Source organism: Cajanus cajan, chromosome 7, assembly GCF_000230855.2.
Source record: "Cajanus cajan strain Asha chromosome 7, NIPB_CcT2T_4, whole genome shotgun sequence".
NCBI classification, from domain to species: Eukaryota; Viridiplantae; Streptophyta; class Magnoliopsida; order Fabales; family Fabaceae; genus Cajanus; species Cajanus cajan.
In genome coordinates, this window is record NC_138523.1 from 5705335 (window position 1) to 5718776 (window position 13442).

General features: G+C 34.2%; 1 protein-coding gene across 1 annotated transcript; it reads right to left on the minus strand.

The window, feature by feature from the left end:
- Positions 1–9107: 9107 nt before the first annotated feature.
- On the minus strand, positions 9108–12388 carry LOC145949573 (triose phosphate/phosphate translocator, non-green plastid, chloroplastic-like). The gene is made up of 3 exons (XM_083059854.1): positions 10104–12388; positions 9750–9879; positions 9108–9640 (listed from the first exon to the last, which is right to left on the minus strand). Exons 1-3 carry the CDS (start codon positions 10227–10229, stop codon positions 9573–9575), a joined length of 324 nt encoding a protein of 107 aa, XP_082915980.1. The 5' UTR covers positions 10230–12388; the 3' UTR covers positions 9108–9572.
- Between the last annotated feature and the right edge of the window lie 1054 nt (positions 12389–13442).

Below are 13442 nucleotides of genomic sequence, written 5' to 3' on the forward strand. Positions count from 1 at the left end.
ATAGCAGCTGGTAGCTATTGTGCTCAAGCTATATGGATTAAGCATGAACTTCAAGACTATGGACTGAAGCTAGATCACATTCCACTAAAATTTGACAACGCAAGTGCTATCAACATCTCAAAGAACCCAATTATGGACTCAAGAACAAAGCATATTGAGGTCCGACATCATTTCATAAAAACCCTTCTCAAATAGTTGAGATAATCAATTACTAAAGGAGATAATCGATTACCTATGCCGTAACTGCTTAAAAACTACTTATTTATTACTTTTTTAACTTCTAAAAACCCTTTAAAGGTGAAACCTTTCACATTCAAACCTTCTCTCTCGTGTTTTCTCTCTCAAACCCTAGACACACTTTCTCAAAAATCTACACACCTCTCTTGTGTACTCTTCAAAAATCAACAATGAAAGACCTAGGAAGAGGAAAAATAGTGAAACACAAGGCAAACTGTGAATATCCTAAACCTTCTAAGCCCACTTAAGGTGAATCTTCTGAAAGGAAGAAGAAAAAGGAACCTTCTCCTCAAGCTAAAGTAGTGGAAGAACCTTCTCACCATTGGTTCACAATAAAGGCTCAAGAGGAAATTTTCAAGGACTCTTTTTCTTGCAAAGGTATCGTTCTCCTTAGGTAGTCTATCCCTTTAAAAGGTGGGTGGTTTACAGAGAACTGGTATTATTCTAGATTATGCCAATCTCAAAGAAAAAGGTGTTGAGATTGATAAGGATGTGTTTTTCGAAAGTATGCTCAGAGATGTATATGCTTGGGAAGCCGATAAGGCTGCAAAGAAAAGGAACAGCAAGAAGGACACATATAATGTTGGTGGTCTTTTCACAGATGATAGACTACTACATTATTGTATTGTGTGGATTCTGGCTACAAGGGGGTGCAATCATGCTCGGATTAGTGAAGACGACATGATTATTATGGATGCACTTAAGAACAGAGTCAAAGTTGACTGGATTCATGTGTTGGAAGAGTAAATGTTGAAGACCAGGAAACTCATGGACTACAAGTGTCCATATGCTCTGTTCTTTAGCAAGGTGCTGGCTCATTATGAAGTACCCATGGAAAACGAAGCTATGGAAGTAACTAGGGAGGCTCATAATGTCAAGGATCGTGCTCTGAAGATTATGAAACTGACAAAGCATGAAGGTAGAAGGAAAGCAAAGGATGAAGTGGTGGAAGCTGAAGCAAAAGCCAAACCTGAACCTGAAAAGAAACCACTTTTCACCATTTGAATTGGCGATGTTAGCTAAGCTGTATGACATTAGGGAATCTCAGAGGCGTGGTTATGGGGAACTCAAAGCCTGTTTTGAGTCTATCTTTGAACGCCTGGACACAATGAACATTCCATACCCTGATGAGCACCCACATGATTAGGCACTGCATAGTTTATTTTGTTTCATTTGGATATGTTTTTTGTTATTTTGTTTTGTGAATTTTTAATGGGTTGTAATATTTTTACATTTTGCTTATTTTGTACAATGAGTACTCTGGTTGTGTTTTAATTCTTATCAATGAAATTTTGTTTAAATTTATGGCTATAGTTCTGTTATTTTGCAATTATTATTTCTCTTTATTAAATTTGGTTTGGTTAAGCCAAATAGGGGGAGAAAAGAATGAAGAATAAATTGAAGAGATTGAAGAATGAATTGAATGATATGATCAAATTGAATGATATGATAAATTAAATGAAATGATCAATTGCTGATGAAAGAATTCTTTTGAATGATATGAATGAATGATCAATGTATTACATAATGTATTACTTAACTTGTTTTTGGAAGATTTTTTTTGTATAAAGCATTGCAGGTGGATCATCAAGCAAACATAAGACATCAATTTTATGTCATTTATCTTAATTAGATATTTGGCTCATCAAAACCAAAAAAGGGGAGATTGTTGGAGATGGTTGAGATAATGAAGATCATTGAGATGACAAGAAGACCCCTCAAGAAGTTTTAGTTTTGATGATATTGCATAAATGATGTTTGAGCCTATGAAAAAGGACATTGTATTGGTTGTAATAGATATAGGCTTATGTGTGTTTGTTTATGTTTGATGATGTATGCTTAATTCAAGAATCTGTCAATCTTTTAAAGAATCCAAGAATTTGTTTTTTAAGTATTTCTATGAGTAAGCATGAAGTAATAGATTATCTTGAAAAGGGTAATTTACTACCAAGTGTTTAAACATAGAAATAGAACTTGATTCAAACAAGAGTTTTCAAGGTAACTTTGTTAATCAAATTACCATTCATGGTAATAGATTACCAAACCTATTATTGGAAAAGGATATTCAAAATGTCCTTTGTGTTAATAGATTACGAAGTTTGTTACAAAACATATTTTTAAAGAACTCTCTGACGTAACAAATTACCAAAATTGGTAATAGATTAAAATAGAGTCTCTTGCTTGGAATCAGACGAAAAAAACTAAGTTTTCATCGTGTTAATCGATTACCAAGATAAATAATCGATTACCACATAGTGAAATTCAAATTTGGGACTTTTCAAGCTTGGGTTAATCAATTACCACTTGGGATAATCGATTACCTTGGGCAGTTTTCATGTTTCTGGTTCAAAATAAAGAGCTGGTAATAGAAAGCCTTCACAAGTAGTAGATTACTTCTATTATTACTTTTTATAACTGAATCACGTCTTGGACTCTATAAAAATAAATGTTTTTGAAATTTAAAAAGAGACCCAAGAGAATTTTTAGAAATCTTAAGAAAAGAAATATTTTCAGAAACAAGATTAAGGTGTTACCCAAGAAACTTTCTAAAATTTCAAGAAGCGCAAAGATAGGACATGAATTCTTGAAAGGTGAAATTCAAGAGCTGTATTCAAGAGTGAAAGATCAACATCTTCATAGAATTAGGTGATATTACTTCGATATTGAAACTTATATTTTCATTTTTGACTGGTGTATCTCTTGAGATAGGGTATCTCAACAAGAGATGGTGAAATCTTGAGAAGGGTTTCTCTAGTAATTTTTGTGGGGTATAGAAATTTTGATTATTTTGAATCTTGTGGTGTTAAGATTGATGTGTGTTTGATATTCTTGTAATATTGCGTGTGCAAGGTGTTTGTAAACAATATTATAGTGAATGATCTTTGATTTGGTTGGGTGCTAAATCAAGGAAAATTGGATGTAGGCCAAGTGGGTGGTTGAACTAGTATAAATTTATGTGTTCTTTATCTTCTAACTCTTATCTTTGAAGAATCTTGTTGATTTCATGTTTCAAAGATTTTAAAGATTTGAGAAAAATGAAAATTTAATTATAGTACCAATTTTGATCTTAATTCTTGTAATTAAATTGATTAAAAGGAAAGCAATATAAAATCAACCATGATTACAAGTGATTGATTCGCTGCTCATTCATTGATATTCTGCTACATCAATAATAAACCTTGTAATCTACTGTAGTTTGTTATTCAAATTGCATAAACGTTGTATTTTAGATTTCTTGAGAGGTTATTTCTCAAGAATTGTGCAAAAGAGAGTAATCTTAGGATATAATTTATTCAATCCCCCCTTCTAGATTCTAGTACACTAGAACCAACATGGTGAGTCTAGTAAACCCAGGAGGGATGGTGAAGGGACTTCTAGGCCTAAATAGGATAAGGAATTAGAAAGGCCTTGATGTAATGAGAGGCCTAAAAGTGACTACAGAGAAATTCATTTTTTTTTCAAAAAACTATATGTCATTTTTCACATTCAAAACTCAAACAAAATCAATCTTTGTGATATTACTTTCAAAAAATACTCTCTAAAAAACATTTCTCTTTGTAAGAAGAAGTTTGATACCCTTTATGGGAACCTTACAAAAAGATTCAAGAATTGAATTGATCTCCATCTTCATGGATGTATAGGATAATCGTTTGATTCACCTACTCTGAAATGTTTTGCACATAAAGTGAATTTGATCTTTAATCTATGTTACTGGTTTTCTTAAGTAGGTTTCTTAGGGAAAAAAATCTTGTAATGGGGTGCTACAAGTAAGTGTTTCTTAGGGTGTAAGAAGTTGTTTCTTTATTGTTGCAGAAGCATATTCCATATTGTATTTTGATTATAAATCTTTTAACATTAAAAATTAATGGAAAATATCTATCAAGTTGATTGGGGACTCGATCTAGGTCATAAGTGATTGTTGATATGGCTGAACTAGTATAAATTTGTTGTGCATTTTTCTATTTCCCAACATTTGTGTTTACATTCCTACAAATTTGATTATGTGTTTAACGTTGTAAGATAAGAAACATGAACATTACATACAAGACCAATTGTGTGACACCCTCTACCCCAACATACATATATAGTAATTGTATAAAATAAATAAAATAAAATACAATTCTTCAACATAAGACGATCAAATCTCCAACAACATAAGGGTAAAGAGTTCACATTCATAAACTTAATCCAAATAACATGTAGAGAAATTACAAGGAAATGAAACTGAGTTTTTTTCAAAATGATTTAATAAAAATAACATTCCAATCTAATCCTATTTAAGCCCCGATGTCACATGTCCTATCAGAGAAAATCCCAACATAGAAGCCTAAGCTTCATCACCAACATCCTCAGCCTCATGCTGATAATAACCTGTATGATAGTTATAGAAAACAACACAAGAGAAAAGGGAGTGAGAAACATCTCACTCTGACTCACAGGTAGAAATATATGCCAAATAGCCAAACACAAACAAAAACAAGTATAACATAGATAAATTAATAATAACATATCACACTCATCCAAGACATAAACCATCACTTTATCATATAACATTAAGAATGCATATGCATGGACACGGACTACATATTATCATGCAAGTGGCGCCAGTAAAACATCACATGGCATATTGCCGCTAGCAATACACGAAGAGTAGTCTAAGAGTACATGCCGGGTCACACCCTCTGCGCACTCTCACTAGAAGGATATACTACCAGAGTCTCGTCGGGATAGCTAAGCCGCGCAAGATACATCCCATGCACACAATGAGCGAGACTGGGACTTCCAAACCGAGTTATCCCCAAGGACTAATCCCCAAAGCTTTTACACTAGGGGGCCTTCTCTGGCGGTGTATTCCATATCATACCCTTAAAACACTTATGCAAATGATGCATGTCAATCAAGACTCTATGCATTCTCATATCACATTATCATTTCCCATGGTCATATCACATCATCGCATTTCGTCATCATATTTCATTATCACATTTCATATCCCATGTCTCAATCACATTTCACTTTACATCATCATATTCACAAAGCCTCCACAGGGCACTTTAATTTATATCAAAACTCGTTTATTTATAAAATTAAATACATATTTTTACATCGCATCAAACAAGGAATATAACAGAAAAATCAGAAATCAAAACAGAAAATATTTCATATTTTGCCTATTTCTCATAGGGTTTCCTAGAGGAACCCATAGAGCACTCTAGATTATATTAAAACATATTTATTTTCAAAATTAACCACATACTCATGCATCACATCCAACAAGGAACACAACAAAGTAATCAGAAGACAAAATAGAAAACATTCATATTTTGCTCGTTTTCTCATAGGGTTTCCTGATGGCTTCCTCCTTCCATGGTTGTTGTAGAGTATGAAAGGGAAGACCTTGCCCTTGATCTTAGGCTCACCAAAGGTAGACAAAGGGTGACTTAGGATGGGAAAAAGGATGATAGGCGAGTAAGGAGAGAAGGGTGGCGAAAGTGATTATGGGATGGTGTTTGGTGCTCACAAGGTTGGCTCACTCCAAAAGTGAATGGAGGCCACTCTAGGGTTCCCACTCTCCAAGGGTGGAGATAGGAGAAGGTTAGCCAAAGTTAACCTAGTGACTAAGGAGAGGATTTGAGGCACAAAAGGCTCACTCAAATTCTATATATTCCAAAGTATTTACAAGTGGTGGGGTGTTGGGTATTTATAGGAGGGGAGGCATCTAGGGTTGCATTTGGGACATGCATGGCCGAAATTCATAAGGCAAATGCACTCCAAATGACATGCCAAATGAACCCTAGATGCTACTTGGTGACCAAGTTTGGAATCTATGGGTCTAGATTGGCTACATCAAGGTGCATGATATAATCATGCAACCTTTACCCTCCACTTGGGCCTAAGCCTTTCTATCACCAAAAATAGATCCAAAACTCACCAAAAATAGGCGTCATCTCCTAATGTGATACCCTAGCCCAAATTAGAAACCTAATCTCCTAAAGCACCCCATAATACAAGGGTAAAATGGGAAATACAAAGAAATAAATCCTATGACTAAAATACCCCAAAATACAAGGGTAAAAATGGAAAATATAATAAATCCTAAATTAATGAGGCTTAGGAGAGCACTAATACTCTATGATCATGAGGAGAGTGTCCCTTGGTGTGTGAACTCCCTCCTCCTCTTCAACTCTCCTAGCCATGGACCTAGTGATGGGGCCCACATGTGTCTTCAAGGATGGTCCTCCATCATCCCCTCTTTCTTGAGAAGCATCTGTCCTCAGATTAGATTCTTCATCCAAATCCTCAACTCCTAAAAATGGTGTGAGATCACAAACATTAAAAGATGAGCTAGTGCCATAATCAGAAGGAAGGTCTAATTTATATGCATTGTCGTTTATTTTGTGAATGACTTGGAATGATCCATCTCCCCTAGGGTTTAGTTTTGACATCCTTTGAGTAGGAAATCTATCCTTCCTCAAATGAAGCCAAACCCAATCCCCAACTTCAAAAGTAAGTTTCTTTCTTCCTTTGTTGTTGTATTTGGCATATTTTTGAGTTTGTTGTTCAATTTGACTCTTGATCTTTTCATGGTATTTTTTGATGAAATCCTCCCTAGATACTCCTTCTTTATGAAACAAGGAAGGGGTATTAGGGAGGGGTAAAAGATCAAGAGGAGTGATTGGGTTAAAGCCATAGACAACTTCAAAGGGGGAAAGATTAGTAGTCTTATGGACTACTCTATTGTATGCAAATTCTAAATGGGGGAGACAATCATCCCAAGTTTTCTTATTTCCTTTGAGGAGTACCCTCAACAAAGTGGATAGGGATCTATTTACTTCTTCGGTTTGGCCATCGGTTTGAGGATGACAAGTAGTAGAATAGAGGAGCTTAGTTCCTAGTTTTTCCCATAAAACTTTCCAAAAATGACTAAGGAACTTAGCATCCCTATCGGACACAATTGTTTTGGGTAGACCATGCAAACGGACCACTTCCCTAAAGAAAAGTTTAGCTATATAGCTAGCATCATCCACTTTGTGGCATGGTATAAAATGAGCCATTTTGCTAAAATGGTCCACTACCACAAAGATGGAGTCAAATCCCCTTAGAGTCCTTGGAAGCGCAAGCACAAAGTCTATGCTAATATCTACCCAAGGGGAGCTAGCTATAGGAAGGGGGGTATAGAGTCCATGAGGCATTACTCTTGATTTAGCTTTCAAACAAGTAATGCATTTGGAGCAATGCCTTTGGACATCTATTCTCATGTGGGGCCAATAAAATTTAGCTTTCAAGAAGCTTAGGGTTTTATCAACCCCAAAATGGCCCATGAGACCGCCTTCATGACTCTCTTTGACCAAAAGTTTTCTAATGGATCCTTGGGGTATGCAAAGTTTGCCCATTCGAAAAAGATACCCCTCAAGAAGATAGAATCCATCAAAAGGCTTTTGGAGACATTTGGCATAAGTGGCTTGGAAGTCTAAATCAAGCTCATACAATTCCTTTACATCATCAAAGCCAAGTATTTGTGTTCCTAAGGTGGAGAGCAAGGTGTGCCTCCTTGAAAGAGCATCGGCTACCACATTGCTCTTTCCCTTCTTATATTTGATGATGTAGGGGAATTGTTCAAGATATTCCACCCACTTTGCATGCCTTTTATTCAACTTACCTTGCCCTCTAAGATACTTGAGTGACTCATGGTCGGTGTGAATAACAAATTCTTTAGTCACCAAGTAGTGCTCCCAAACTTGGAGAGCTCTTAGGAGGGCATAGAGTTCCTTGTCATAGGTGGGATAATTCAAGGTGGCCCCATGAAGTTTTTCACTAAAGTAAGCAATGGGGTGACCTCCTTGAAGTAACACAGCACCTATGCCCAAACCGGATGCATCACATTCTAGCTCAAAGGTTTGATCAAAATTTGGTAGAGCTAGAATGGGTGCATTGGTGAGTTTCTCTTTTAGGTTTTTAAATGCTTTTTCTTGGGCTTCACCCCAAAGGAAGGGCACATCCTTCTTAACAAGCTCGTTAAGAGGGGATGCAAGTGTGGAGAAGTTTTTTACAAACCTTCTATAGAAGCTAGCTAAGCCATGAAAACTTCTAACTTCTCCAACACTTTTTGGGGTGGGCCATTCTTGGATAGCCTTTATTTTCTCGGAGTCAACTTGTACTCCCTCTTTGCCAACAATGAAGCCCAAAAATTTAACTTGTTCTTGACAAAAAGTACATTTTTCAAGGTTGGCATAGAGGTGGTTGACTCTAAGAATTATTAGGACTTGCCTTAGATGTCCAAGATGTTCATCTAAGGTCTTACTATACACAAGGATGTCATCAAAGTAGACAACCACAAATTTTCCTATGCAATCCCTAAGAATATGATTCATTAGGCGCATGAAAGTACTAGGGGCATTAGTGAGACCAAAAGGCATCACTAACCACTCATATAAACCAAACTTGGTCTTAAAAGCGGTTTTCCATTCATCCACTACAAGAAAAATCAGCATTATCTACGGAATTTTTCCGTAGATAATGATGAAAATCCGTAGATAACTGATAATTATCTACGGATTATCTACGGAAAAAAATCCGTAGATAATACGGTCGTAGATAACATTATCTACGGAAATTTTTCCGTAGATAACGTTATCTACGGATTTTATCTACGGATTTAGAATTTATCTACGGATGCGTTTATCTACGGAATATATCTACGGATGCAGTTATCTACGGAAATTTCCGTAGATAAGTTACCTACGGAAATTTCCGTAGATAAGTTATCTACGGAAATTTCCGTAGGTAACTTATCTACGGAAAATTCCGTAGATAAGTTATCTACGGATATTTCCGTAGATAACTTATCTACGGAATTTTCCGTAGATAAGTTACCTACGGAAATTTCCGTAGATAAGTTACCTACGGAAATTTCCGTAGATAACTTATCTACGGAATTTCCATAGATAACTTACCTACGGAAATTTCCGTAGGTAACTAATTTCAACATAGAATCCATGGGAATGTTAGAATATGCACTCTCTGCCATGGAAAAGGAATAATAATGGATATTATGTCATACATAGAATCCAATAATAACAAAATCCAAGGAAACCAGGAAGGTAAAAGTGAGTCCTATTAACAAGTAAATCATAAGACACAATAAATCACATAAAAGCATGGAAAAAAAGTTAACCAATTTTGACCAAACGAACATTTAAAACGATGATTAGACTTATACAATAGAAAATCCACACTTTCCTATTGCATAGCTAGAAAGAAAATAAGGAGTCAATAAACGTAATCCTCATATTCGCTATCTCGCCTACAAAGAAATTCGGAATTGCATGTTGCAGCTATTTGGCTTTTGTGATGCAACTAACAAAATTTAAGAGGAAAACGCCGGCAAGAGCTATAGCAGTCCCTGTAGAAACAGAATATAAAAATATAAGCAACATATTGAATGGTTAAGAGAATTTCAAAACAAAAACCTTCAAACATTTTCCATTTAAACCAGAAAGAAGCAACTTTACCAAAAGCATTCACAGGTGAGACAGGTGTCTGGAAGAAGATGACAGAGCTCACAATGACGACAACCCGCTTCACACAATTGCCCACAGAGTGGGTAACTGGTGATACCCTTTGCAATATCATATAAGAAACCTGCCAGCCAATTCACAGAAAACCATCACTATACTATTCAGGTATATACAGCACCATTTAACTATTACAAAAGGGAGCCATGTATAAAAATTATAGAAGAAGACCTTATTTAAGGCCTGGCGTGCAAATAGCAACTAGTAAAATCCTTATTTATAATTATAACACTAATTTTTCTTTCATATATTTGTCTCTTTAATGATGGTCATATGTCAAAAAGCTTCCACTATCATTGTACCGTTTACGCATAATATTACCTCTTTATTAACCATGGCCTTTTTGCTAAGAACATTACGAGGTTGATTTGACACATTGGATGCCATTGCACTCCAAAATCCAGCCCTGTTCACCATTCCACCAAAGCATATTACAGTTTGCAATTTTGCATGACCAAAACTTTTTTTTTCAAATCCTACCGGGTCACCTCTCCTCTTCCTCAAGAAGGATCAAGACAAAGGACCAGACATCTTACTAATTGAAAGAGGCCTCTGTAACAGACGCCAGTGCAACTCCACCAACAATAGGTACAAGGGAACCGACCACCCAAGGTGTAAGGAACTGAAAGAGAGTGAAACAAAATTAACATTGGTCGGAATTTGAATAAACAAGATGGGATAGTAGTAAGCAAATGAAAGCACAACACTCTCTCCAAAACCCCCATTCTCCGAATACGCACACATCATCGAGTTCCACGTCACCAAGTTCCTCTGCGGCATTGTCACAAACACCTTGACCGCACTCTCCACGAACCCGCACTTCCCATACATTGCAATCAAAGCGTTCCCCACAAACACGTCGGAGAAAAGACCAACACGAGGAACAGGTCCTTTTGGGTCGCGGCGTCAAAGACGGAGCGAGAGTCCGCAGGGGACCCACATGAGGAGTACATGGCGATAGCGCGAGTGCTGAGAACGACGTCGTTGCGGAAATGGTGCGAGGCGGAGACCATAGCGTGAAGTTTTCGCCCAACCTCGATGTCTTTGTGGTGGCCACATGCTCGTAGTAAGAGGCCAATAGCTTCTCGAATGTGCGGAGAGGAAACGGCGCCTTTTTGGGAGTGAGAGTGAAGGAGGTTGAGGGCAACGTTGAGGTTCCCGGAGTCGCAGAGATTGTGTAGGCATTGGAGAAAGGGTTGGGTTGAGTGTGATTTGGGGGGAGAATAGGAGCCTTTCCTCTGAAAGTTGTCGGCTCTGTTAAGGGATGTGGCGTGGACTTAGATCAGAACCTCGCCGTCTCGGAGTTGGGGATCTTCAACTTCTCGAAGCTGCAGCACTTCGGGACCCCCCGGACTGCTTTCTCACTTCGCTTCGGATTCAGACAACCACCTCCTAATAAACCCTAAGCACAAATACCTTCACAACAGAGTCGCACAATAGGACGACTGCGTTTCCGAAAACCTCCTCCGGGAGTTCCTCCACACCCTAAAACATTAGCACCCACGCATTTGTACAAGATGAGAGAGGCAAAAACAACCAAAACACAAAATGAAGATACGCACCTAAAATGACTTCCCTGTGTTGCCCTTCGTCGAATACGACTTCAATGTTTCCTTCGAGGGTTGTTGAAGATAAACGAGCGTTTTAGGTTTCACTGAGTTGAGAGGGTGTGCGAGAGAGAGCGTTCTAGAGTGAGCAAGAGGTAGGGTTCGAGAGTGCATTTGAGAGTGTTTCAGAGGGTCAGCAACTATACTCATTTTAATTTTATAATTTTTATTTTAAAAAGTATTAATTAAGTTTTTATTTATTCAAATTTATTGAATTTGATTTATTTTAAAATTAAATTTACTCTTATTTTTTAAAAATAATTGAAGTTAAAAGGAAAAGAAATTTGATTAAATTAAAATATTTTAAAAAATTAAACACTCAATTGAGTATTTTCAAAATAAATTTAATATTTAAATAAGAAAATTAATTATTGAATCTTTTAAAAATAAGAGAACCAAATTTAACTTAAAAATTATTAAATAAATTATATAAATTATTATATAATATAAGAAATATTTATAATTAATATAAATAGAAATATAAATTATTAATTGTTATATTAGTTTTTATTTGTTAAAAAAATTCAATCTTTAATTTGTTTCTTACGTTTAATAACATTATTTTTATTTTAGAAGGTATCAATTAAGTTTTTATTTATTAAAATATGTTAAATAAGTTATTTTTTAATTAAGTAAACATTGATTAAATTAATCTTATTTTTAAAAATTAAAGATTCAATTCAAGTTTCTCAAAAATATATAGTAATATAACATTATAAGATCTTATCATATAAAAACTTATTATATAACATCTTAAACAAGTATTATTTCTTAAAACATATCATTATTCATTGATCTTATTACATAAAAATTTATTATATAATATCTTAAATAAGTTATTTCTTTAAATATATCCTTATTTATCAGATGTTTAATAGTAATATAATTTGTTGAAATCTTTATTAATATGATTCGCTGAATATCTAATTAAAACTTACATCGTATAAAATTCAAATTAAAGAAAAAGGTAACAAACACATGTACCATGACAACTAATAAACTAAAAAACCATAAACAGAAAATGAAACACAAAAGGAAAGCAATTTATATATATATATATATATATATATATATATATATATATATATTAAAGAAGATGGATCTTTTTACTCTAAGAGTTACATAGACTTACTCCGTTCAATAACTCATTTTCTCTATGAAATTTCAATTATCTAACCGTTCAATTTAAAGTTCTTAATGCATAGATCAAATATGTAAATTGTTAGAAAATTTAAAAATCATTTGATACTTCGTTTCATTAATTTTAATCAATGTATAAAATGATTCTATGATTATCCGTCAATTTGAATTAATGAAATGAAGTATCAAATAATTTTTAAATTTTTTACAAATTTGTAAATTTGATCTATGCATTAAAATTTTTAAATTGAACAGTTTGATCGTTAATAATAATTAAAAATTATTTATTTATTTAGGTTATCACATACCATTATACATTTCATGTCTTTAAATCTTTTAATAAAAAGTTAAATTAATAACTAAAAATTATTTATTTATTTCTTAAGAATTGAGGGTATATAATTATCCATTATTTTGGAGACAAAAATTAGTTACAAGATGACGTATATATATTTCCCTTTATCTATTACTATATACATATAATCAAATAACTATATGTTTAACTATTTTTCTTCCATTCATTTTCTCAGTCTCTCTGTCTCTGTCTCTATATATATATATAGACAAACAGGTTATACTAACAGTAATACCGGGTGTAACTTTTATTAAGTATTACACACCACTCGATAATTAATTATTATATTATGAATAATAATAATATATATATTTAATTCATCTTTAAAAATAATTGAAGTTAAAAGGAAAAGAAATTTGATTAAATTAATATATTTTAAAAAATTAAAGACTCAATTGAGTATTTTCAAAATAAATTTAATATTTACATAAGAAAATTAATTATTGAATCTTTTAAAAATAAGATAATCAAATTTAACTTAAAAAATATTAAATAAATTATATGAATTATTATATAATATAAGAAATA